The following is a 27,137-nucleotide window of genomic DNA, read 5'->3' as shown; positions in this document are numbered from 1 at the left end:
TTGGTCTAGGCCTAAGCCTTAAGAGAGACTAGTCAATCTTTATCCACTCACAACAAGATTTGTCCCAAGCAAAACTCCAGCTAAATTCAGAGAGCCAGCTCCTCCACACTAATTCCAAAACTCCAACTAGTCTGAACTCTCTCCAGTCGAACTCCCCCTAAGTTCAGAGAACCAGCTCCTTTTAAAGAGAAATTTCTCTTATTTCACCTCCCCTAAATTTTCACATCTACCAATCACAGTAGACGTTTTCCCCAGTACTGAACATTCTTAGTTCACATCTTCTTTTGGGTAGACTAAAACTTCACACCTCTTTTGTTAAGCTTGCCTTTTGTAAGTTGCTTGACCTTTTAGTGATTAATTTAACCTTTATAGGTATTTAGTACCCTTTTGTATTAGATCTAAAAATAGACCTAGCTTAAGAGTTTTTGCTTCACTATAAGTATGGGTTGGGGACTTTTTATTGTTCAGTAATTAGTTTACAACTTTATCTTCCCCTAAAGTATGCCTAAGTATGGGTGGAGTAATGTTAAAATTCCCAATACATTCCTGATCAAGTGCCTCCATTTGTTACAATAAGGGAATAGCCTTAACCAAATGTTCTAAGGTAGAGTCTGAGCAGTTTTAAGATTCACAATGTAAGATATTAATGTGCCCACTTATATACTGCATGATATACATATCCACATGGGTTATCTAATCATACAGATGTATGGCTCATGGTGACCAGGATAGATATTTCTGGAATCTGGCCTACTCTCCTCCACGGGAATCTGCTATTTTCTTCTTTTGGTAAATAGGAGAAGGGCTGTGGTTGGGTGCTTGCTCCTTCTTTTGCCTATCCCCAAGAGGGATATCATGCTAGATTTATATCTATTTCCACCTCAAATACTGCTAGTCAAAAAATATAATAGGTTTAGGGGGCAGCTGGGTTGCTCAGTGGATTGAAAGTCAGACCTAGAGACGGAAGTTCCTAGGTTCAAATCTGGCCTCAGACACTTCCCAGCTGTGTGACCCTGGGTAAGTCTTACCACTCTTCTGCCTTGGAGCCAATACACAGTATTGACTCTAAGACAGAAGGCAAGGGTTTAAAAAAATATATATATGTGTATATATATATATATAAACAGGTTTAGAACAAAAGCTGCTTTCCTAGTCACTCATCAGATTCTTCTCACCAAAACTTTGATTATAGAAAAGATCATCACAAATAGCAAACAGTCAACAAATTCATTAATTTAAACAAACAGTAAACACATACACAAATCAAAGAAATTATATAGATTGGAATAGACTAACAATATTCAAGAGTAAATGAGCTAGGGCCAACCAAGTGGCTCAATGGACAGAGAGCTATCTCACTCAATCCAACTTTGCTCATTTAGAATCCATTTCTTAGGTCTAAGTCAGGAGCCATCTCAATATGTTTTTCTTGAAATCTCTGCTTATTCCTCTTTCTTGGCTCTAAAAAATTTCTATGGCATCTCTTATGCCCAGTGGTCAAGGCTCCAAACTCCCAGGCACCTGGAACAGAGATACTTCTCACTGCTGGATAAGGGTACCATCTGCTCCGAAGTTTTTCTCTTGGTGGGTCCTGGTCCTGCTAGAGACTGGTGTGTGTGTGTGTGTGTGTGTGTGTGTGTGTGTGTGTGTGTGTGTGTGAGTGTTTTCTTCACTTTCAATTCCAGATATATTTCATTTCTTATTCAGTGTGGAAATGAGAGATAAAATGGAGGAAAGGTCTGCTCTCATAGTTGGGACTACATTTAGACAAATTATTTTGTGGTCATATTTATATAGTTTCTTCTTGTATCCTTTAGGGATTAAAAATTAATGGCTTGACTAAAATATATGAAAATTATAGATAATAATGGTGGTCACCAATTGAAAGTATTATTGCTCAAAGTCAAAATGACTCTCATAGCTTTTATTTACAAAAAGAGGTAGAAAGAGTGAAAGCAGAGAAATACAAAAGGGTAGAGAAGACATTAGCCTATCTAGCTAAATATTGCTCTGGTGCTTGACTCAGCCAGGACTTGTTAACCTTCAACTGTAATTAACTCTCTCCAGAAGATAGGAAGGGAAAGCCAGTTATCCACTCACCCAAATTCCCTCCAAGAGGCAGGTCAAGACGATGGCTGGAGTTGAAGGTGACTCCTAAGGTTGACTTTCTTCCTTGAGCTGACCTTCTTCTTGAAGCTGACTTCCTTCTTGAAGTTGAACTCTTGGCCCCAGAAATTCAGGACCTTTTATAGTGGTTTTTTGTCCCTTTCTGTCTTCACAAGGGTCAATCATAGCTTCCAAATTGTCTAGCACTGCCCAAGGGGGCAGTGTCTGTGGGATCCACTTCTCACCATCTGGAGTTGTGAATTCTCATCAAAAGGGTTCATAGTTACCTGGCTGATTGAATTTCTAAGGGTGTGAATTCTCTAAGTGGTTTTTGAGCTCCTCTACCTAGTTAAAATTTGTGTTGACTCAATTAAAAGGCAGACAAAGGAGAGTTAATCCTGTCTTCACAATCTGGTGAGGTACTAAGTAGGAGTACTTAAGTTATTGTTAACCAAAGTGTTAACTCCAACTAGGCAAAGAGAATAAAGATTCCCTTTTTACAAGTGTAAACTCAGAATAGACTAAAAGAACAAAGAATTTCCTTTCACAATCCTCATATTTTAGCTCCCAGATATTTACTGTTTGTTGCTATTATTTCAAGGTATTGTGCTTTCTATCCATTTCCCTATTTTTTTTTAGTGAAAATAATGTTCATTTTAATATATTTATTTTGTGTTATGTTTCTTTGCTGATGCTATTATTTGAATTAATTTTCTGATCATTTTCAAGTGCTTCTAAAGAAACCATGATCTCACTCTCAGATAAACTTATTTTTTGCCTCTATTTTGTCAATGCTTATTTCATTAACTTCTTTTTCTTGGCTTATTGCCATAGCTAGCATTTATAGTATTATATCAAATAATAATAATAGTAATAGCAGGCATCTTTGACTTACTCCTGATATTTTGGGGAAATCTTTTAGTGTCTCTTCATTATAATACAATGGTATTTCTTAATTTTAGCCAGTTAAAAAAACATATTTGGGGGCAGCTGGGTAGCTCAGTGGATTGAGTGTCAGGCCTAGAGACGGGAGGTCCTAGGTTCAAATCTGGCCTCAGACACTTCCCAGCTGTGTGACCCTGGGCAAGTCACTTGACCCCCATTGCCTAGCCCTTACCACTCTTCTGCCTTGGAGCCAATACACAGTGTTGATTCCAAGATGGAAGGTAAGGGTTTTTATAAAAACAAAAAACAAACAAAAAAACCACATATTTAGGAAAGATCCTTTCATTACCGCATTTTCATATAAATAAGTACTATACTAAAACTTTTCCTTTACCCTGTGATACAATTATATGTTTTCTTCTTCTTCTTTTTTTTTTTTTTGTTGCTCAAGGCTCAGGGCTCCTCCAAAGACTGGACTCACACAGACTAGACTTGATCCTGGAACCCTAACCCCAAAAGTATAAGTTTCTCTCTGACTTATTATGCCCCAACCAGAGTAAAAACTCAGAGAAATCTCCAGGACAAAGTTTATATATGGCTTGTTTCCCCCCAAATGGGTAATAGGCTGCCTTTTTCCTGCACTTTCAATAGACATCATAGGTATCAAAAATTGCACAGCTTTCATATCATGTGCCATAGCAAAGGACTCGCAGGTGCACATGAGGAAATACAGAAACATAAAAAGGTATCTAGTGGATTAGACTCCTCCCAGAAAGTAAAGACACTTTGGGGGACTGCTGAACAGATACTGCCCATTTACTTCAGATTTGCTGTATCCAAGAACTCACAACAACACCATAAAAAGCTGGCCTGTTCCCCATGCCTGGCCTGGCTTTAATCCTTCAGCTGTTAGATTCTCTTCTTTTCTGAGAAGGGGTTACTTAAGGAATTCTCCCTTTGGGAGGCCAGTGCCTGACTCTGAATTTCATGAGCTTTGGAATTCCAAATTAGCCAGGAGGCAATCCCCCAGTCTGGAAATATTGATTCTCAGGATCGTGAATCTCTGCCTTGTTCTCAGAAAAGGAAACAGAAAGGTTGAAGGCAGCAAGGAACTGGAGGTTCAAAAATTCCCCTCCTCGGTTCCCTTGGGGAAGATGCTTGTCATGTGCTTCTCTTTCGAGTTGCCATTTTCTGCTCTTGGGGGGTGAGAGAAAAGGAAAATCCCTCTTCTTATGATGCACTCCAGTCTCAAAATCCAAAAGAAAAAAAAGCATGTGAAGCAAAAAAGGAATCAAAGAGATGGGCTCTTCCCTCTTTCTTATGGCTTACAGAGGAGATATCTCCTTTGACAAGACTGTTTTCTCATGCTTCCATTAACTAGTCCTAAGAGGCATCCCAGTCCTTGGGAACCACCAGAGTAGTCAGTCCCCAATGTCCTGTTAGTGATGATCCAAGACACACTTGACTCCATGAAAGGGGAGCCCCCTTTCCACAAAGGCCAAACCAATTTCAGCAAACTGACTAGGGGAGGAGATCATCAAATAAGTATGGCCTCCCCAGATCAATTCCCAGCATGTATTAATGTGATTTTTAGTATGCTAATTATTTCCCTAATATTTAGTCATCCTTGAATTCCTAATATAATGAATACTTTCCTACCCCTATCCCAGAGCCAGGCTGCTACATCTTCTCCTCAGAAATCTAGAGGTTCATTGAGGGGTTGGGAGTTGTTTCTTCCCTATTGTTCTCTGATCAAGCCCCCGGAGGTTATGTTTCCATCCACTGGAAGGGACCAGTGACCAGAAAGAACCCCTTTTCCTTTCAGTTACCTAACATCGATTCACTTTTACAAAAGGATATTTGCTTCCAAGATAAAGCAAGAGCAGAAGTATGACTGTTTCTCCCCAGCACCTTAGAGGTACACTCTTCTCTATCCCACCTTGGCTGGGAGGGAGAGTAGGCTCAAACGTGGCTTTACTAAGTTCCTATGGGAATGTGGCAAGGATGCCGGATGAGTTCTTGCTGGGCCGGGGCCTTATTCATCAGGGCCGGGTTGACTGCATGTTGGTCTCATGTGCACAGCCCAGATGCAGGGACGGATGCCAGGATGCCATTGGCCTCTCTCTTGACCTTTTAAAATGAATGAAGTCAGAATCTCTAATCCTTTCACCTACAAAGAAAAAGAAAACTTCAGAAACTTTTCATTGGGTGAATGGGGAGAAAGCTCAAGGCCTCTCCCTTAATTGTATCTTCTCTCTCTGGACACCATTCTGAAAGAAGTCAAACCAAGAAGAAGCCCAAGAGAAGAGCCAGGATGGTTCTGATTGCTAATACCTTTTTTTTAACCCTCACTTTCTGTCTTAGAATCAATACTGTGTATTGGTTCCGAAGCAGGTACCAACTCCTTCAACAATCAAAAGGACTTCTAATCCTGTAGTTAGGCCAGAACTTGTTGAAGAATGTCTACAAGGGCTTAGGTCTCTTGTTCCAAGGTTCTTCTCTGATATTAATTATAGAATTACATTAATAGTATAATAATTACATTATTATAGGATCTTCTGAAAGAGATTTAAGTGGAAAAGCCGATGCACAGAGACAGTCCCACTCTCTTGGCGTTGGAAGCCTGGGTCCATTGGCACGAAAAAATTGTTAAGTCTGGAGACTTCCTCAGCTGCATTGGATGGCCATGTTGTCCTTTGTGCTCCAACACACCCTAAGCACTCCACAGTGCTTTGCTGCATCGCCCTCTCAGCCATTGAACCTTCTTATTGGTTTCTTCCGTCTGTTCAGCTGAAGCAATCTTCACATGCTGGGTGAGCAAAGCCCTGGTTCACCAGGGGTAAACGACCCGATGGCTACCCTCACAAGGTTTGGCCGGCCTGTCGAAGCCGTTGCCCGGGGTGTGGCCGCTGCCACATGCTAGCAGCTACTGGGAGCCACAAGTGAGAGCTGGGTGTCAGGTGGGGGTCAGAGGCTGGAGAGCTGCCCTAGGAGGGCACGACAAGCCCTCCACACCAGAGATACTACCCCTCCCTGAGCACCCCATACACCCCTGAGCACTCAGACTGGGAAAAAAAGGCAGAAGAAATCCAGTGGTTTGCTGATATTAAAAACTACAAACAATTTTTCAGTGCCCTCAAGTCTGTCTATGGGCCATCAAAACCCACCACCACTCCCTTGCTATCCTCTGACGGTGACACTCTCATAAAAGATAAAAAAGGCATCAGCAACAGGTGGAAAGAACACTTCAGTCAGCTTCTCAACCAACCCTCTTCAGTTGACCAAAGCGCCCTTGACCAGATCCCCCAAAACCACTCCATTGAACAACTTGATGTCCCTCCTTCAATAGAAGAAGTCCAAAAAGCCATTAAACAAATGAGTGCAGGCAAGGCACCTGGTAAAGACGGGATCCCAACCGAGGTGTACAAGGCCTTAAATGGAAAGGCACTCCAGGCTTCCACATAGTGCTGACCAGCATATGGGAAGAGGAAGACATGTCCCCAGAACTCAGAGATGCCTCCATCGTAGCCCTATACAAGAACAAAGGCTCACGAGCAGCCTGTGACAACTACAGAGGCATCTCACTACTCTCCACTGCCGGAAAGATCCTCGCCTGTGTTATACTCAACAGACTCCTGTCATCTGTTTCAGAGCAGAGCCTGCCTGAATCACAATGCAGCTTCCGACCAGATCGCAGCACCATCAACATGGTCTTCACGGTGAGGCAAATGCAGGAAAAAAGCCTTGAGCAGAACCTGAGTCTCTACATGGTCTTCATAGACCTGACTAAGGTGTTCGACCCAGTGAACAGGGACACATTGTGGGTGATCCTCAGCAAGCTCGGTTGCCCAGCAAAATTCGTCAAACTGATCCAGCTCTTTCATGTCGACATGACAGGGGAAGTCCTATCTGGTGGAGAGACTTCTGATTGCTTCAACATCTCCAATGGTGTGAAACAAGGCTGCATCCTCGCTCTGGTGCTATTCAACCTATACTTCACCCAAGTATTACGACATGCTGTGATGGATCTAGACCTGGGCGTCTACATCAAATACCGACTGGATGGCTCACTATTCGACCTTCGCCGCCTGACTCCAAAAACAAAGACAACAGAGAGACTCATCCTGGAAGCTCTCTTCGCAGATGACTGTGCTCTCATGGCCCACCAAGAAAATCATCTCCAAACCATTGTGGACAGGTTCTCCACCACAACAAAACTGTTTGGCCTGACTATTAGCCTCAGCAAAACAGAGGTGCTGTTCCAACCTGCACCAGGGAGGTCAACTAACCAGCCGTGCATTACAATCGACGGCACGCAGCTTTCTAACGTCAACACTTTCAAGTACCTGGGTAGCACCATCGCCAACGACGGGTCCCTAGACCACAAGATCAATGCCAGGATCCAAAAGGTCAGCCAGGCACTCGGGCGGCTGCGCTGCAAAGTCCTCCAACACAGAGGTGTAAGCACTGCGACGAAGCTCAAAGTGTACAATGCAGTGGTCCTCAGCTCGCTCCTGTACGGTTGTGAGACATGGACACTGTACCGGAAGCACATGAAACAGCTGGAGCAATTCCACCAACTCTCCCTCTGGTCAATCATGAGGATCCAATGGCAGGACTGAATCACCAACCAGGAAGTCCTTGACAGAGCCAACTCCACCAGCATCGAAGTCATGGTCCTCAAAACCCAGCTACGATGGTCTGGACACATCATCCACATGGACCCAAAGCGAATACCAAGACAGGTATTCTATGATGAACTGTCAGCTGGACTCAGGGAACAAGGCTGACCAAAGAAAAGATTCAAGGATCAGCTAAAGTCCAATGTGAAGTGGGCTGGCATTACACCAAAGCAACTAGAACTTGCTGCCTCTGACAGAAGCAGCTGGAGAACCCACATTAACCATGCCGCCACTGCCTTTGAAGATGAGAGACGTCGATGTCTTGCCACTGTGCGTGAACGCCGACACCAGGTCACAACCACACCTCCCATAACAACTGGCGTCCCAGGCCCCATGTGCCACAAACTGTGTGCCTCAGCCTTTGGACTCCAAAGCCACATGAGGGTACACCGTAGATGAAACTGCACAAAGACAATAGTCATTCTCGGCCACCGAGAGACTACCACTATAGGATCTTCTAAAAACAAGCTCCCTAAGCTCTTCTACTTGAGAAGATGTTGTTAGAGACATTGTGGGCATATGCCAATTCCTGTTATAAATCCTGTTATATCCTGTTATAAATAAATACAACTTGGTCATGATTAATATTTTTTGTATATGTTGCTATATTACTTTTGATTGACATTTTTGTAACATTTTCTGCCTTTTTCCTTCCCTAGGTTGGGAATCAGGATCATGTTTGTCTTATAGAACTAATTTACTAGGGTGTCTTCTTTCACTAGTTTTGAAAATAGTTTATATAGCATGGGGATTATTTAATTTTTTAAATATTTGCTAGAATGTACATGTAAAGCAGTCTGGTTCTAGCAGTTTTTTTTTTCTGTAGCCGTTTATTTATGGCTTGCTTAATTTCTTATTTTGAGATTGTGTTGTTAGGGTATCTATTTCCTGTTTTCCTTATTTCAGAATTTTATATTTTTGTAGATATCAGTTTATTTTATTTAGATTTTCAATTTTGGCATATAACTGAATATAAGAGGCAGTCTTGAGTACCAAAGAGAGGAGTCAAGAACATCTGTGTTCAAGTCTTGCCTCTAGCACATTCTGGATATATGGTCTTGGGCAATGTCCCTAGGCAAATTTGTAACAATATGTTACCAGAATTGCTGATGTACTTTGCTAAAGGGAGTTTCCTAGACTGGGGAGTCCCCCTAAACAGATAAAATCACAGGTCTTGACAAACAAAAACAACTAGACATTCTAGTTTCACACAAATTTTTTGGTTTCCTTTTTTTTGTTATTTTCCCTTCTCATTTTCAATTTTTGTAATTTTGTTTCCCACTTTTCTTTTAAAAAATTAAATTAGTTGATAGTTGATCAATTTTATTGATATTTTTAAAAGTATTAGTTTCTTGATTTTCTAATTTTCATGACTGTGATCAGTTCACTAGTACTCTCTTTTTCTCTTTTATAAAGGCAATTATTCAGTTATAAATCTATCACTGCTTTACCAGCATCATATAAAATTTTCTATATTATGTCCCATGTTATTCTCTTGAATATATATGTATATATATATAGGCATACATATATACATTCAATTTTTTTCCCATGATTCAATTTTTAATTCACTCATTACTTGGAATAGAATTTTTAGTCTCTGCTTAGTTCTGCCTCTTTTGCTCATATTTGCCTCATTGATTACTATTTTTATGGCATCATGGTCTATAAAGAATACGGTTAATAGTTCTTTCTTTTTGCATTTACTTAGGAGTTCCTTATGCCTTGGGACAAGATCATTTTTAAAAATGAAGGTACTATGCATCCGAAAAAAAAATCAGTATAGGCTCTCAAATTCCCTTATGATATTCTTTATATCTATTAAATTTTTTAATGCCAAGTTGTAATTTTTTCTTTTTTGTCAGATTCATCAATTTTTGATGGAGGAACATCAAAGTTTCCTATCAGTGCATTACTGTTTATTTTTTTTTTTTGTATTTCAGCTAGTTTCCTTCATGCACTTAGAAGGCCTTTTAGTTCATGGTTATAGATTGTGTATAGTGCCTTTAAGCACAAGGTAGTTTATATGTTTATTCCTCTTGATAGAATATATTTTCATTTCTGCTTTGTCTAAGATCATGTTTGCAATTCTTGCTTTTTTTTTTGATTCAGCAAAGCATAATATAGTGTACTCTAGCCCTTTGCATTATTATTTTTGTTTTTTTTTAACATGAAACCTTTTTCTATGAACAGAACTCTATCCCACCCTTCACATCCCTTCTTTGTTGAAAAAAGAAAGACAAAACCTTTGTAACAAATATACAGTCAAGCAAAACAAATTTATACATTGGCCATGTTCTGTTTTGTAGCTGCCTGCAGCCACAATTTAATATATTCATGGATGGACACCTGAGAAGGAGAATGGAAACTGAGGGAAAATGGGTAAAGAAGAGAGAGAGAGAAAGAGACAGAGACAGAGACAGAGACACAGAGAGAGAGAGAGAGAGACAGAGAGAGAGATAGAAAGAGACAGAGAGAGACAGAGAGACACAGAGAGAGAGAGAGACAGAGAGAGAGAGAGAGAGACAGAGAGAGAGAGAGAGAGAGAGAGAGAGAGAGAGAGAGAGAGAGAGAGAGAGAGAGAGAGAGAGAGAGAGAGATAAAGGAATAAAGACTCAGAGACAAAGAGTTAAAAAACATGGACTCCATGGTGCCTGCTCCTCTGATGGTATTGAGAGAGAGCTGTGCATGGTCCCAATCTTTTATTGTAAAATCTAGGAATTTGGAGTGGGAGGTAACTAACATTGTGACATGGCATAGTATTTAACTTTGGTTCAATTGACAATCATGTAATCAAAGAGGAGGTTAATCAAACATGTGCCTCGTTAATGAACGTGGTCTAACAATGAGATAGCCAGTACGGTGGGGTAGCTAAAGCCTGACCCAGGAATTCTTTTGGCCTTTGGACTGAAGATTTGGGAATACAATGATCAATAAGTATTATGACCATGAGTCTGGTATATGAGCACTTAGGTTACAATATCAATACATCAATAATACTTTCAACCTGAGAATATACGTGGGAGGCTACATGTTTCATTCCTCAAACTCTCCCCTCTCCCTCCCTAATCCATATATTTTATTCTGCAATTCAAGTCTATCATTTCTTTGTCAGGAATTGGGTAAGGGCTAAGCAATGGAGGTTAAATGACTTGCCCAGGGTCACACAGCTAGTAAGGATCTGAGGCTGGATTTAAAATCATGTCTTCTTGACCCCAGGCCCAGCACTCTGTGTATTGTGCCTCCTAGCTGCCAATTAATCAACATTTTCCACCGATTATTCCAAACTTCTGAATCTTGCAGTCAACTTTTTATGTTTTTATTTAATTTATATTCACTTTTAAGATACGAGGTCTTCATTTTTCTTATTAACTACTTTGAAAAGTTTTTGAGAGTTTTTGAGAGTTTTTTGCTTCTGACTATATTATTGGGCTTTTTTTTTTTGCAATTTCTCCTTTCCTTTATGCAATTTTATATACATATGTTATACAAGTATATGTTATTATATATATATGTATATATATATTCATGTACTCATTATTGGGGGAAGGTTTTTGGGCTTATCTCAAGTCATTCTTTGACATTTTCTTTAGGCCCTTAATTAGTGTTTGTTGATTGATTAAAGATGAGTAATGTAGTATAGTGGATAGAATGCTGAGGTTGGAACTACCAAGACCTGGGTTCAAATTCCACTTCTTCTTTTTTTTTTTAACTTTTACCTTCTGTCTTGGAATCAATACTGTGTATTGGTTCCAAGCAGAAGAGCAGTAAGGGCTAGGCCATAGGGGTTAAGTGACTTGCTCAGGGTCACCCAACTAGGAAGTGTCTGAGGTCAGATTTAAACCCAGGACCTTCCATCTCTAGGCCTGGCTCTCAATCCACTGAGCTACCCAGCTGCCCTCTCAAATCCTACTTCTAATTCTCTGTGAGCCTGGGCAAGTCATGACCCCTCTGTGACCTTTAGTTCTCTTTAAATTGAGGGGGTTAAATAAGATTTTTCAGTTTTAAATCTATGATCCTACCGTGGTCTTCTTGTCAGAATTTCTTTTCTTTTTCTCTTCTCCCTTCCCTGTTATTCTTTTCCTTTCTTTGGCACACTTGTTGCTATTTGAAGGTGATGAAAGGAATCTTACTCCATAATCTTCCTACTCTTCTCCACTCCCTTTAGGCCCTTAATTGAAGACTGGATGACCACATGGAGAAGATTCTCGGGCATGCATAGGACTAGGCAGAAGCTGAGGTCGCTTCCAACGCCAAGATTTTGTGAATAAATAAATTACACTGTCGTTTTTCTCTCCCAGATACTGTGGAACTGACATTGGCCCCTGGATCCCCGCTCTGGCTGTCCTGCGACCACCCCCCAAACTCCTTGACCCGGGGCCCCAGCTCTTGGGTTCACTGGCGTCCTGGGAAAAACACTTCCCTCCTGAGCTTGGACCTGGGAAGGGGCCTCCCAGCTCGGGAGTTCTGGGTTCTAGGCACGCGAGGGGAAGGTGCCCTGCTCATTCTGCCAGAGGTTGTTCCCCAGGATGCGGGCTCCTACAGCTGTCGAAGTGGCAACCTCACGATCAGCATCCAGCTGAAAGTCATCCCCCGGTCAGGTAGGAAGAGACACAGAGTCATCTTTCATTCTTCTTGGAACAGTCTGTGGGGTGTGAACGTGAGTCCTGACGGGCTGCTGGGTGGGGATCCCTGGTCTCACGGCTCAGCACTTATCCCTGGAGACAGGGAGAGGGAGGATGGAGATCCCTCATCCTTGTTCTTCTCTTCCACAGTGTGGCACTGGCTCTTGGGAGCCGGAGGCTGGAAGGTTCCAGTCATTGCTCTGACTTATGTGTCCTTCTGTCTGGGCACTCTGGTTGGGTTCCTCCAAGTTCAGAAAGGTGAGTGACTGCCTCCTCCTCTCCTAGCCCTAGCCCTAGCCCTGGTCTTTGCCCTCACCTCATCCTATTTCAATACGGACTTCCCTAAGGAATGGCCACCTACTGCCCCATCCCTGGGTCTGTCTATATCCAGGCTCCCTCCCCAATTCCAGCCTTTCAGACTCTAACCCAAAGCCTCCTCTGACTCCTGGCTAGCCCTGCTCTTACTGAGAAAAAGGAAGCGGATGACCGATCGCACTGGGAGGTAAGTAAACTCAAGTTGTCCTTCCTTCCTCCCTCCCTCCCTCCCTCCCTCCCTCGTTCCCTCCCTCCCTCCCTTCGTTCCTTTGTTCGTTCCTTCGTTCCTTCGTTCGTTCCTTCGTTTGTTCCTTCGTTCCTTCCTCCCTCCCTCCCTCCCTCCCTCCTTCCCTCCCTCCCTTCGTTCGTTCGTTCCTTCTTTCCTTCCTTCCTTCCTTCCTTCCTTCCTTCCTTCCTTCCTTCCTTCCTTCCTTCCTTCCTTCCTTCCTTCCTTCCTTCCTTCCTTCCTTCCTTCCTTCCTTCCTTCCTTCCTTCCTTCCTCCCTTTCATGAATCTCAAGACAGCACCCCTACTGAGGGCTGAGGCTCTTGTTCTCCTCTCCTTTTCCCTCTTCTCTTCTCTTCCATATCAGCCATAGTAGGAACTCCCATTTCTAAAGCTGCTTTTGTTTTACAAAGTGTTTTTCTCACAGTAAACCAGTGCTGGCACAGATTTTATTTTCCTAATTTTACAGTTAAGGAAACAGATTCGGAGAGGTTAAGACCTTTAGCTAAGGCCGCATGGCTAGTAAACCAGGGAGCCAGGATTCAAATTGGTTTGGACTCCAAGCTCCTGGCTCTTTCTGTTAGACTCTCCAGTCCTCAGGCTCCTTTCTGTTCCCCCAGACCCCTAGTGGCCCGCCCCATAGTTCCTTAGATTCATGTTCCAGTTTCTTTTCTTTGCTTTTCTTATCACTTTTCTCTCTGGGATCAGGTTCTTCAAAGTGACATCTCCAGGAAATGAAGGCCAGAGTCAGTATGGGAATGTGCTACCCATGTCTGGGATGGCAACCCCTGGAAATGGTGAGCAAGGTCCCTGAACCCTTGACCTGAGATATCCCCGGAGAATGTAGTTGGGTCCCTTCCTGCCCCAGCCCTGCAACTCCTTCAAGTCAGTCCTTTTCTTTAAGACTTTAAGAGGGGAGGGAAAGAACATGAATCATGTAACCATGGAAAAATATTCTAAATTAATTAAATAACAAATTTCAAATCTAAAAAAAACTACTTCTCCCAGTCAGAATGCAGATGAAAGCCGATGATTTTTCAATTGTTTGCTTGGGTTTATGTTTTGGGGTTTTGGCTTTATAAGATCACTCACTTACAAAAATAAATGCTATGGGGAGAAAAGCCATCTCCCAGCCCGAGCCCCTATGGATGAAGAGCGGAGAGCTCAGAGAGAGGAATGAATGAAGGATGAAGGGAGAAGTTGGAAAAGGAGAAGAGAGAGGCGTTGGGAGGCTAAAGGGACGGGCAAAGTGATGAGAATCTCTACTGGCAGTCTGTTTAAATGTATGTAGCATGAATCTAAGGTGAACCAACATGTAAAGCAATTAAATATAGGGTAGTTTGGGAGGGAGGTCACTTAACAACTGGGGGATCAGGAAGGACTCCGTTGAATCTCAGAGGAAGAGAAGGACTGTCTAACGCTAAGGAACAGAGATAGGAGATGGAGTGTGGGAGCCAGTTTGGCTCAATCCCAGAAAGCAGGACAGAGTAATGTCCTATAAGGGCTAGGTTGTAAAGGGCCTTAAAAGCTAGAGAGGATTTGTATTCTATTCTAGAGGCAATAGGAAGCTGATTGAGTCAGGACGTAACCTGACCAAATCTAAATTTAAGGAAAAATCACTGGAGCAGCAGTGTGGAAGATGGAGCAGATTGGTGAGAAATCTGAGTTAGGGAGCCTGATTTGGAGGGAGAGGTGATAGGGATCTGGGCTAAGGTGCTAGCTGTGTGCATGGAGGGAAGGGGCTGTAAATGAGAAATGATATAGAGACAGAAAGTGCCAGGTCTGGAAACTGGTTGGCCATACAGGATGAAAGTGAGGAATGCAGGATAAAGCTGAGCTCACAAACCTGGGCGGCTGGAAGAGTGGTGATGTCTTTGACAGAAATAAGGAAGTTTGGAAAAGTGTGGGGTTTTCCTTAATGGACTTCCCTGACCAGCAGGGTCCCACAAGGGAAGGGGCTCACCTTTGTGATGGGACCCGAGGAGAGGTAGGGCCCGAGAACCAGGGTGGAGAATGAAAGACACGGACAAATCAGTGATTGGATAGGGCAGGCAACCCCTATGATTTTCCTTAAGGCGGAAAATGAGGATAATGGAATACAAGGTGGTTGAGGAGATTAAGATAGAGAATGCAGGCCGAGATGGTTACAGCCTCGGGGAAGGAGAAGGTCAAGAAGAGAGAGACATAGTCATAGAGGAGCCCAGTGGAGCTCCATGGAAGGGAGAAAGGCCAAGAGGAAGTTCATGGGATTGCCTCTGAATTTATTCATGTCCTGCTTGGGCGGTACTCCCAAGGAGGTAGTAACCACGTCACAAAGTATAGACAATTAAGATTGGGTGGCAAGGTAGAGGGAACACCTTTGGGCGTGTACATTGCAAACCGTGCTTTCCCGGGGAATTGACTCCGAGCATGTTAATGGACTTGTGTTGGGCAATAGGTCTCATGATCAGGTCAAGGTTACCTTCACAAAGCTTATCGGTAAAGCCTCATGCTTGGAGACACAGTAGTAATACAGTCATCTATATTTCATAGATGTGAATATGCTTGGGATGCTACAAAAAGCCGTGTGTTTGAGAGGAAAGCTGAGTTCAGCTTTAGCTATGTTGGGCTTGAGATGTTTCAAAGACATCCATTTAGAGATGTCCAAAGGCAACTAGTGATTCAGGGCTAAAGCTTAGGGGAGATCCAGAGGGGCTGGATATATAGATTTGAGAGTCATCCTAATAGAGGTGATAGTTAAACCCATGAGAACGGATGAGGTTATTAAGAGAGAAAGTGTGGAAAGAAAAGAAATCTAGGGAACACCCCCAATTAGGAGGTGCAAAATGGATCATGAACCAATAAAGGAGACTAAGAAAGTAGATGAGAGAACCAGGAGTGGGCAGTGTCAAGAAAACCCACAGAAGAGAGAGTACTCAGGTGGAGAGGGTGGTCTGTGGTGTCAAATGCAGCAGGTGCCTAACCTGTTTTGGGTCTAGACTCCTTTGGTGGTATGGTGAAATCTATAGATTCCTTAGAATAATGTTCTTAAATTATGAAATAAAATACATAGGCTTACAAAGGAACACAATTATAATAAAATAAGATATATTCTTACAGACCCCCTGTAATCTTTCTGTGGTGGGAGGAGGAAGGACTTCATGGTTAAATTACTATCAAATAGACAATTATAAGATCATTGGTAACTTTAGAGAGAGTGGTTTGATTTGGGTAATGAGGTCAGAAGCCAAATTGCTTCAAAGGTTGAGAAGTGAGACAGAGCAGAGGAAGTGGGGGCAGCGAGTGTAGACAGCTTTCTCAACGTGTTTGGCTGAGAAAAAGAGAGATAGAAAATGAAAAACACAATTTGTGGGGATAGAGTTTAGTGAATATTTAAAAAAAAACATTTATTAAAGTTTGCTTTACCGTGGCCAAGTGATGAGGATAAAGAGTGAGACAGTCCCTGGTGTCAAGGAGTTTACATTTATTTATTTATAATTAATATAATTTAGTCAGTTTAGAACATTATTCCTTGGTTACAAGAATCATATTACTTCCCTACCTCCCCTCCCCCCACCCTTCCCATAGGTGTCATGCAATTCCACTGGGTATTAATGTGTCTTTGATCAGAACCTATTTCCATGCTGTTGATGTTTGCATTAGGATGTTCACCCAGAGTCCACATCCCCAACCATATCCCCCTCGACCCATGTAGTCAAGCAGTTCTTTTTCTTCAATGTTTCTACTTCCACAGTTTTTCCTCTGAATGTGGATAGCGTTTTTTTCTCATAGATCCCTGCAGATTGTTCAGGGACATTGCATTGCCACTAATGGAGAAGTCCATTACATTGACTGTACCACAGTGTATCAGTCTCTGTGTACAATGTTCTCCTGGTTCTTCTCCTTTCACTCTGCATCAGTTCCTGAAGGTCATTCCAGTTCACATGGAATTCCTCCACTTTATTATTCCTTTGAGCACAATAGTATTCCATCACCAACAGATACCACAATTTGTTCAGCCATTCCCCAATTGAAGGGCATCCCCTCATTTTCCAATTTTTTGCCACCACAAAGAGTACAGCTATGAATATTCTTGTACAAGTCTTTTTCCTTATTATCTCTTGGGGTACAAACCCAGCAGTGCTATGGCTGGATCAAAGGGCAGACAGTCTTTTATCGCCCTTTGGGCATAGTTCCAAATTGCCCTCCAGAATGGTTGGATCAATTCACAACTCCACCAGCAATGCATTAATGTCCCAATTTTGCCACATCCCCTCCAGTACTCATTACTTTTTGTTGCTATCATGTTAGCCAATTTGCTAGGTGTGAGGTGGTACCTCAGAGTTGTTTTGATTTGCATTTCTCTGATTATGAGATATTTAGAACACTTTTTCATGTGCTTATTAATAGTTTTGATATCTTTAACTTAAAATTGCCTAATCATATCCCTTGCCCATTTATCAATTGGAGAATGGCTTGATTTTTTGTACAATTGATTTAACTCTTTATAAATTTGAGTAATTAGACCTTTGTCAAAGATTTTTCTTATGAAGATTGTTTTGCAATTTGTTGCTTCCCTTCTAATTTTGCATTGGTTTTATTTGTACAAAACCTTTTTAATTTAATGTAATCAATATTGTTTATTTTATGATTTTTTTAAATTTATTTTGTGATTTTTTTTTTCTAGCTCTTGCTTGGTTTTAAAGTCTTTCCTTTCCCAAAGATCTGATATGTATACTATCCTATGTTCATGTAATTTGCTTATATTTTCCTTCTTTATATTCAGGTCATTCACCCATTCTGAATTTATCTGGGTGTAGTGTGTGAGATGTTGATTCAGACCTAATCTCTCCCATACTGTCTTCCAATATTTCCAGCAGTTTTTATCAAATGGTGGATTTTGGTCCCAAAAGCTGGGATCTTTGGACTTATCATAGCCTGCCTTGCTGAGGTCACTTACCCCAAGTCTATTTCACTGATCCTCCTTTCTGTCTCTTAGCCAGTACCAAATTGTTTTGATGACCACTGCTTTATAGTATAGTTTGAGATCTGGGACTGCAAGGCCTCCTTCCTTTGCATTTTTTTTCATTATTTCTCTGGATATCCTTGATCTTTTGTTCTTCCAAATGAACTTCGTTATAGTTTTTTCTAATTCAGTAAAAAAGTTTTTTGGTAGTTCAATGGGTATGGCACTAAATAAGTAAATTAATTTGGGTAGGATGGTCATTTTTATTATGTTAGCTTGTCCTATCCATGAGCATTAATGTTTTTCCAATTGTTTAGATCTAGTTTTAATTGTGTGGAGAGTGTTTTGTAGTGTGGTCATATAGTTCCTGTGTTTCTCTTGGGAGATAGATTCTGTAGCAGTCCAGCCCATAGATATTATAAAGAGACAAGGTTTGTGAATGGGCACATGGCCATTCTGCGCATGGCACTCACCTGAGGATGAAACTCCCACCTTCACCTTGTTGTAATTTGCAATTATCCAATGGCAATACACTATCAAAGACAATAAATTGGAAAGCTGTGGCCAGCTCCTCCTCTCTCTTCCTCTCTCTCTCTCTCTTTCTCTTCCTGCTTCTTCTTGGATGAGCTACAGGTTTGCTGTCCTTCCACCTTTCTCTCTTCTCTCTATCTTTACCTGAGGCCTGGCCTTCGGCCAGGTGTGTCTCTCTTTCTTTTCCAATGCTAATACCTAGCATTCTCTAATTCTATTAGTCTCTATTCATTCTCCCAGCTGAGCTATATCATCCTTGACCAGTGTAGTGTTAAACAGGATCTCTGGGGGGAAAATAGCCTTTCAGTGATGTCCATTGATTGGAGCATGGCTGCGGCTCCCAAATATTAATAATAATTGATTACTGACTCATTATTGACATCTCAAAAGCTTGGCTCCTTCACGCCTTTTGCAGGATCCAAAACTTCTCTCCCTTTTCTATTTTCCTACCATAAAGCTTCTCGCTGGCAGGAGGCTTTAGATTCCTAAGTATTTTATATTGCCTAGGGTGATTTTAAATGGAATTTCTCTTTCTAATTCTTGTTGCTGAGATGTGTTGGAAATATATAGAAATGCTGATGACTTATATGGGTTTATGTTGTATCCTGCAACTTTGCTAAAGTTGTTGATTATTTTGACTAGCTTTTTGGTTGATTCTCTAGGATTCTTTAAGTAGACCATCATATCATCTGCAAAGAATGATAGCTTGGTCTCTTCATTGACTATTTTAATACCTTCAATTTCTTTTTCTTCTCTAATTGCTGCAGCTAGTGTTTCTAGTACAATGTTAAATAATAGAGGTAATAATGGGCATCCTTGTTTCACTCCTCATCTTACTGGGAAGGCTTCTAGTTTATCCCCATTGCAGATGATGTTTGTTGATGGTTTTAGATATATACTGTTTATTATTTTTAGGAAAGGCCTTTCTATTCCTATGCTTTCTAGTGTTTTCAATAGGAATGAGTGTTGCATTTTGTCAAAGGCTTTTTCTGCATCTATTGAGATAATCATGTGATTTTTGTCAGTTTGCTTGTTAATATGGTCACTTATGTGGATGGTTTTCCTAATATTGAACCATCCTTGCATTCCTGGTATGAATCCCACCTGGTCATAGTGAATAATGCTCGTGATCACTTGCTGGAGTCTTTTTGCTAGTATCCTATTTAAGATTTTTGCATCTATATTCATTAAGGAGATTGGTCTGTAGTTTTCTTTCTCTGTTTTTGACCTGCCTGGCTTTGGAATCATCAGTACCATATTTGTGTCGTAAAAGGAATTTGGAAGTATCCCTTCTTTGCTTAATCTGTCAAATAGTTTGTATAATATTGGGATTAGTTGTTCTTTGACTGTTTGATAGAATTCATTTGTGAATCCATCTGGACCTGGAGATTTTTTCTTAGGGAGTTCTTTGATGGCTTATTCAATTTCTTTTTCTGATATGGGGTTGTTTAGGTAGTCTATTTCTTCCTCTGTTAGTCTAGGCAATTTATATTTTTGTAAGTATTCATCCATCTCACCTAGATTGCCATATTTATTGCCGTATAATTGGGCATAATAGTTTTTAATGATTGCCTTAATTTCCTCTTCATTAAAGGTGAGGTCTCCCTTTTCATTTTGGATACTGTCAATTTGGTTTTCTTCTTTTCTTTTTTTAATTAGACTGACCAGTACTTTGTCTATTTTATTTGTTTTTTTTTTTTCCAAAGTACCAGCTTCTAATCTTATTTATTAAATCAAGAGTTCTTTGACTTTCAATTTTATTAATTTCTCCTTTGATTTTTAGGATCTCTAATTTAGTCTTCATCTGAGGGTTTTTAATTTGTTCACTTTCTAGTTTTTTAATTTGCATGTCCAATTCATTGATCTCTGCCCTCTCTAATTTGTTAATATATGAACTCAAGGAATTTCCCCCTGAGTACTGCTTTGGCTGCATCCCATAGATTTTGAAAAGATGTTTCATCATTGTCATTTTCTTCAATGAAATTATTGTTTCTATGATTTGCTCTTTAATCAATTCTGGAGAATCATATTGTTTAATTTCCTATTAATTTTTTATTTACCTTTCCACATACCCTAACTAATTATTATTTTCATTGCCTTGTGATCTGACAAGGTTGCATTTATTATTTCTGCTCTTTTGCACTTGTTTACAATGATTTTATGCCCTAATACATGGTCAATCTTTGTGAATATACCATGTGCTGCTGAAAAGAAGGTGTATTCCTTTTTGTCCCTATTTATTTTTCTCCACATATCTACTAACTCTAATTTTTCTAAGATTTCATTCACTTCTCTTACTTCTTTCTTATTTATTTTTTGGTTTGATTTATCTAGTTCTGATAGAGGAAGGTTCAGGTCTCCCACTATTATAGTTTTTCTATCTATTTCATCCTTGAGCTCCACTAGTTTCTCCTTTAGAAATTTGGATGCTATGCCATTTGGTGCATACATGTTGAGTATGGATATTTCCTCATTGTCTATACTGCTTTTTATCAGGATGTGATTACTTTCCCTATCACTTTTAACTAGATTTACTTTTACTTTGGCTTTGTCAGATATCATGTTTGAGACTCCTGCCTTTTTTTTTAATCAGTTGATACCCAATAGATTTGGCTTCATTCTCTTTCTTGCCTTATGCATGTCTACCTTCCTCGTGTGTATTTCTTGTAGACAGCATATGATAGGGTTTTGGTTTCTAATCTACTCTGCTATTTGCTTGTGTTTTATGGGTGAGTTCATTCCATTCACATTCAGAGTTATGATTACCAACTGTGTATTTCCCAGCATTTTGATTTCCACTCCTAGTCCTTCCTTTTCTTCTTTCACTATTTCCTTCAACACCAATGTTTTGTTTTTAATCAGTCCCCCTAATTCCCACCCTTATTTTACTTCCCTTTCTACCCCCCCCCTTTTAGTGAATATTATTCTTTTTTATTTTCTTTTTAAAAAATTAATTTATTTAGACAATTTGGAACATTATTTCTTGGTTACAATAATCACATTATTTTCCTCTCTCCTCTCCACCCACCCTTCCCACAGCCGATGTATAATTTAATTGGGTCCTTGATCAGGACCTATTTCCATGTTGTTGGTGTTTGCACTAGGATGTTCATTTAGAGTCTACATCCCCAACCATATCCCCTCAGCCCATGTCATCTTTAGCGAATATTTTTAAAGGAGTTGTTGAAGGTGTGTGTGTGTGTGTTGGCCTGGGTGGGGTTGAGAGAGAATCAATGAAGGGGCAGCTAGGTGGCCCATTGGATAGAAAGCCAGGCCTGGAGATGGGAAGTCCTGGGTTCAAATGTTACTTCAGACCCTTCTTAGCTGAGTGACCCTGGGCAAGTCACTTAACCCCAATTGCCTGGTTCTTACCACCCTCCTGCCTTGGAAGTGACACTCAATATTTATGCTAAGACAGAAGGTAAGATTTTTTTTTAAAGAAAGAATCCAAGTTTAGATCTACTTGGAAAGAGGGGAGGGGATGGAATTAAGTGCACACACAGAAGGATGGTTAGGAGAAAAGCCATTCCTTCGTCTGTGATTGGGGGGAAAAGGAAGAGAGTGGGAAAAGACATCAAGGGATTTTGAGATGAAGAGAAGGGAGTTTTAGGGAGTCAATTAGAGAGAAATAAAAGGTGATAAAAATTGACCCTACTCCATTTCTGTCCTCTAGTTCGGACCCTGAAATGGACCCCTGGTTTTGGAGGAGTCACTCCATCCCTTGGGAACCCATACCAAAGGGACAAAGACACAGGAATCACTGGGCAGGAGGGTGAGTGACTCTTGTATGAGGGATTGTATCTGTGCTTCCCAGTCTAGAAAAAGAGCCTTGGGCTAGAGCCAGAGACAAGTCAGAGAAGAAAGGAGCATGATTAGTAGGCATTGGATTTCCAGTGGAATCCTTATTCTGATGCTTATTAGCTGTGTGGTCTTGGGAAAGTCACTTCCTCTCTGTGAGTTTCAATTGCTTCATCTGTAAAAAAAAAACTGGGCAAAATGATATTTAATTTTCATGTCAGATCTCAGTCCGTTATCCTAGTATCCTCTGTGGCATGGGGCAAGAGAGGCATTTGCAAAGGGGTAGTCTACTTCCTAGGCCCTGAGGAGGATGAGTTATGGGCATCTGGTCAGTGAAAGTGGGTGTCTGTGTGGGAGAGAATAGCATTTCAAGATGAGCTGGGGAACTGGGGGGCAATGACCATATCTATTCCACACATCCAGAAGAGGAAGAAGGGGAAGGTTATGAGGAGCCAGATGGTGAAGGGGCTTCTGTGGCCTATGAAAATAGCCAGGACCAGATCTCCCAAGGTAATGATGGACTACTCCCCTCATTCAAGACCTCATCTCTTTCTTGTTACATCTTCCCTGCTCAGCAAGCCCTCCCTCTGGCCCACTCCCCTTCTTCCCTCTCTCAAAGGCCCTGGATGAGCAAGTAGGCTTTGAGGGGCCACCGGCAGAAGTGTCTAGCACTCTCTCTAACTCCCTTCCCTCTCCAGATGGCTGGGGCTATGAGAATGAGGAGAAAGGAAGGATGGCTGCTGAGGAAATGGAGGATGATGATTCCTTCTCCACTGGTAAGAAGGAATTGGGGGAAGGACATCCTAGGATAGAGGGGACCCGCAAGGAGCCTAAGTAGGGCTGGGAAAGGGAAGGGCAGTCCCAGAGAGCTCCTGGGGAAACAAGCAGCCCCCTCTCTTCCACCTTCTCCCTCCTCTCTCCAACAGCAGAGTCTTATGAAAACGAGAACAAGGAAATGGTTCCACCTGTCTACACAACAACAGGTAGAGGCAAGAACATTCCTAATTTAGGGGCTGGGAGAGTGAAAAGTTGAGTAGAAGGTTAGTCCAGCAGACCCAAGGACTGAAGGAATTCTTTTTTCTTTTTCCCTCTAGGTTTCCTGTTCCCCAAAGGACCTGTCTGGGATGCCTGCCGGGAGGTTTCTTCCCTTGGTGAGATGTGGGACAATCCACTCTGACTCTGGCCTCAGTGAAGTAGAAGGGAATAAATATTTATATAGCACCTAGTGTGCTAAAAGCTTTTTTATAAATGCTGTTTCAGGAGGCAGCTGGGTAGCTCAGGGGATTGAGAGTCAGGTCTAGAGAAGGGAGGTCCTGGGTTCAAATTTGACCTCAGATGCTTCCTAGCTGGGTGACCCTGGACTAGTCCCTTACTTCCTGCTTTGACTTCTCTTCTGACTTGAGACCAATGCACAGTATTTATTTTTTAAATATTATTTCATTATTATCTCAAACCTAGTTCTGACCTTAATTATGACTGATCCTAAGCTAGTCCTGACATTACCCATTTGGTCAGTCCTCCAGCAAACATGTGTAGAGGACTGGAGAAGATACAAAGTCTGGGAAAGACACTGGTTCCTGTCCTCATGCATCTTCCTGAGACTGAGCCCAACCACTTCTGCATTGAGATATGGGCTCATGCCCTCCACTCAGGCTCCCGGGCCCCTCTCCCCAACCCCACCTTCCGACCATCTGTGCCCTGTTCAACCTTCTTCTTTCCCATGAGCATCCCCTTCTCCTGCTAGCAGGGTCTCAGTCATATGAGGACATGAGAGGGATCCTCTATGCTGCCCCTCAGATCCGGAACCTCCATCCCCAGCCTGGTCCAAGTCAGGAGGAAGGTGAGTGTCTTTCAGCCCTCAGGCCCGTTGAAGCTTTCCAGGATCCGAGGGGACTCCTTTCTCTCCCTTTCCTCCTTTAACCCAATCCCTTGTGCTGTTCAGATGGTGACTCCTATGAGAATATGGAGAATCCAGAAGAGGCTGGTCCAGAATGGGAGGCTGGGGGTTGGGCCCCGACCTGGAACAATAGGTGAGCCCCTCCACTGCTACCCAGCCCCTAAAGGGAGTAGGAGACAGGCTCTCTCCAGAGGTTGGGGAGGGGAGATGGGGAACTTAGGTGGGAAGATGGGATTCTGGGATCAAGGGGAAGGGACTGGAGGAGGGGAAGTCTTTTTTTTAGCGTGGGATAGAGAAGATGAAGCAAGGATCATTAGAGAAGATGGGATGATGCCTGATGTTTGAGAAGGGAGAGATTTGCAGAGGGTCAGAGGGAGGGAAAGGTACCCACCGAACACCAACCTCCCGTTTTCCTCTTTCCCTCCTTAGGTCATAGAGACACCACCCCAATTTAGCGTTCTTTTGATGCTTAGGCTCTCTCTCTGGGGTGACTAAGGCCTAATCTTGTTCAGAATGTGTGTATATGTGTGTGAGTATGTGCCCATTATCCCTTATCGTCCTCAATAAAATCCTCAGGTTCCTAATTCCAAAAAACTATGATTGTGTATTGGAGAGGGGGTGGATAATGGAATGGAAGCAAAGAATGTGTCTCTAGTTTCCCGAGTGGTCTCTGAAAATCCATCATCTTAGATCAAATCATTTCTTCTTGGGGAGAAGCTTCTTCAGCACACTTCCAGAGCTTCCCTGGGTCCTTTGGCCCCGGGGCTATTCTGGATTGGAACCATCCATCTGTCTGATTAATTCATTCATTCAACAAATATCCGTGGAGTGTCTAACATATGAAGAAAATGCATCATTTCTCCCTGACCCAAACCTGCCCCTCCTCCCAATTTTTCTATTGATGATAAAAAAAATTAAATAGACCCTGCCCTCAAAAAGGTCATATTCTGCTAGAGGTAAATAACCGACCACAGATAAGTAAGTATAAAATAATATATATGTAACACCTATGGGTACCATTTCTCAACCTGACTACCCTAGATAAGGCTGTGAACTCACAGGGGCAGCTAGGTGGCTCAGTGGATAGAGAGCCAGACTTGGAGTTGGGGTAGGTGGGGTGTCTGGGTTCAAATATGGCCTCAGATACTTCCTAGCTGTGACTTTGGGAAAGTCTCTTAATCCCATTTTCCTATGCCTTAGAGTTGTTACTAAGAGAAAGTAAGGGTTAAAAAGACCATGAGTCCCACATAACAAAACAATTTGTAGCCCAAACCAACATGTTTACCTTTTTTTTTTTTTTAATAACCCTCACCTTCTGTCTTGGAATCAATATTGTGTGTTGGTTCCAAGGCAGAAGAGTGGTAAGGGCTAGGCAATGGGGGTCAAGTGACTTGCCCAGGGTCACACAGTTGGGAAGTGTCTGAGGCCAGATTTGAACCCAGAAGCCTCTTGTCTCTGGGTCTGATTTTCCATCCACTGAGCCACCCAGCTGCCCCCCATGTTTGCCTTTTTTCAGTTATCCAGAAGACACAATTAGTTCAAAGTGAAGGCATATAATAATAGCATAATAAGAAAAGTAGCAATAAATATTTGTCCCATAAACCCAGGACTCATTCTTCCCCCCCAACTATATTATATACATAATATAGTGTGTGTATGTGTACACACACACATAGATATTCTATCAATCACTGGAATGTATGAGCACATATAGGGAACAGGTATAGGAAGGCCTTCTGAGTCTTGTGCCATCAAGGCCTTAGTCTTTGCCCCAGGGCCTCCCCCAGCCTCTTTCAGCAGCCTCAGCCTGGCTATCTGACTTCCCCACAGTGCTGTGCCCCAGCTGGGCCTTAGTTTTTGCCCCAGAGCCTTCCATAACACCCTGCATCAGTTCCAGCCTTCCTCCACTCAGGACCTTCTACAGTACTCCAGAGTCCATCGCTGGGGCCAGACCCTCCCCCCAAGCCCTTAGTCCACCAGCCCTGTGCTATCGCCTCCTGTTTCCCAGGGCTTCATAGGGCAACACATCACCGCCTGCCACCATGTTGGACTTTGAGGGAGAGCCGGGACGGGGCTAATCTGTGTTCACTCGATGAACCTCTCTCCCCAACCACGGATACTGTGCTTAGATTCGTTTTTCAGTGGCCCTCATTCTCCTACCTGTCATCCTCTCCCCATCTCGGTGATTCTGAACCCCTCTTTGCCAATATACAGGCCTTATTTCCCATCCCCCAAGGCCAGCTCCCTCACAGCCAATCCCCTGAGCTCCTCTCCACCACGGTGCTGCTATGCTGCTATGGCTGCTCCATCATCAGCCAACTTGCTTTCATTGGAAGCCTTTGCCTTTTTTTACCCCTTGTGGCTGCTGGCCTGATTCTCTCTTGATTGCTTCCCTGTCTGTCCTTTCAAGTACTGGTTGCATTGATGTCCCAAACTTACTGGCCATTGTGTGAGGTTAGAATGTTCCTTATTCCCCAGTGCAACTTCTAGATGCTTCTTCTATTACCATAACTCTTTAAAACACCTCTTTTTTTCCAGATTACATGCAGATACAATTTTAAATATTAATTTTATATTATTATTAATTTTAATATTAATTTAATATTTAATTTGATATTATAAAATATAATTTTATTATAAATTTTATTATAAAATAAAAATTTAATATTAATATTAATGTCACGGCCTCTCTTTCCCTCCCTCCTTTCCCTCTCAGGCACTATGATATAGATTATACATATATTATCAATAATACATATTTCCAGGTTCATCATGTTGTGGAACAAGATGCATATTGCTTACAATAGAGAAAAATTCATGGAGAAAATAAAATGAAGAATCTGCATTCAGACTCTGTTACTTCTATGGTGGTGGATAGCCTTTTTCAACATGAATATCTTGGAGTTGTCCTGGATCCTCGCCTTATTGATAATAGTTCACTCATTCACAGTTAGTCCTCATATATTACTGTTATTATTATGTACAGTGTTCTGGTTCTGCTCACTTCACCTTGCATCATTTCATCTAAGTCTTTCCAAGTTTTCTTTGGTGATCATCTTGTTTGTCATTTCTTACGGAACAAGAGTATTCCATTCAAAACACATACCACAACTTGTTCAGTCATTCTT

General features: G+C 41.8%; 1 protein-coding gene across 2 annotated transcripts in view; it reads left to right on the top strand.

Annotated features, from left to right (window-relative positions):
- The window catches only part of CD19 (CD19 molecule), a 41,313-nt gene extending 16,566 nt beyond the window's left edge, over positions 1–24,747 (top strand). Inside the window, exons 4-15 of one of the 2 annotated variants that reach the window (XM_056805515.1) lie at positions 11,975–12,274; positions 12,449–12,556; positions 12,752–12,800; positions 13,547–13,635; positions 21,988–22,086; positions 22,536–22,622; positions 22,811–22,888; positions 23,039–23,095; positions 23,207–23,263; positions 23,857–23,952; positions 24,055–24,142; positions 24,439–24,747. In XM_056805515.1, the coding sequence (XP_056661493.1) occupies positions 11,975–12,274; positions 12,449–12,556; positions 12,752–12,800; positions 13,547–13,635; positions 21,988–22,086; positions 22,536–22,622; positions 22,811–22,888; positions 23,039–23,095; positions 23,207–23,263; positions 23,857–23,952; positions 24,055–24,142; positions 24,439–24,445 (1,115 nt within the window). In that variant the 3' untranslated portion in view covers positions 24,446–24,747. The remainder of the gene's footprint in view (positions 1–11,974; positions 12,275–12,448; positions 12,557–12,751; positions 12,801–13,546; positions 13,636–21,987; positions 22,087–22,535; positions 22,623–22,810; positions 22,889–23,038; positions 23,096–23,206; positions 23,264–23,856; positions 23,953–24,054; positions 24,143–24,438) is intronic. The other variant, XM_056805516.1, reaches the window with a different exon arrangement.
- Positions 24,748–27,137: the final 2,390 nt, after the last annotated feature.

Source organism: Monodelphis domestica, chromosome 7, assembly GCF_027887165.1.
Source record: "Monodelphis domestica isolate mMonDom1 chromosome 7, mMonDom1.pri, whole genome shotgun sequence".
Classification (NCBI taxonomy): Eukaryota; Metazoa; Chordata; class Mammalia; order Didelphimorphia; family Didelphidae; genus Monodelphis; species Monodelphis domestica.
Note: the sequence above shows the minus strand (reverse complement) of the source record. Positions and strands in the feature narration are given on the sequence as shown.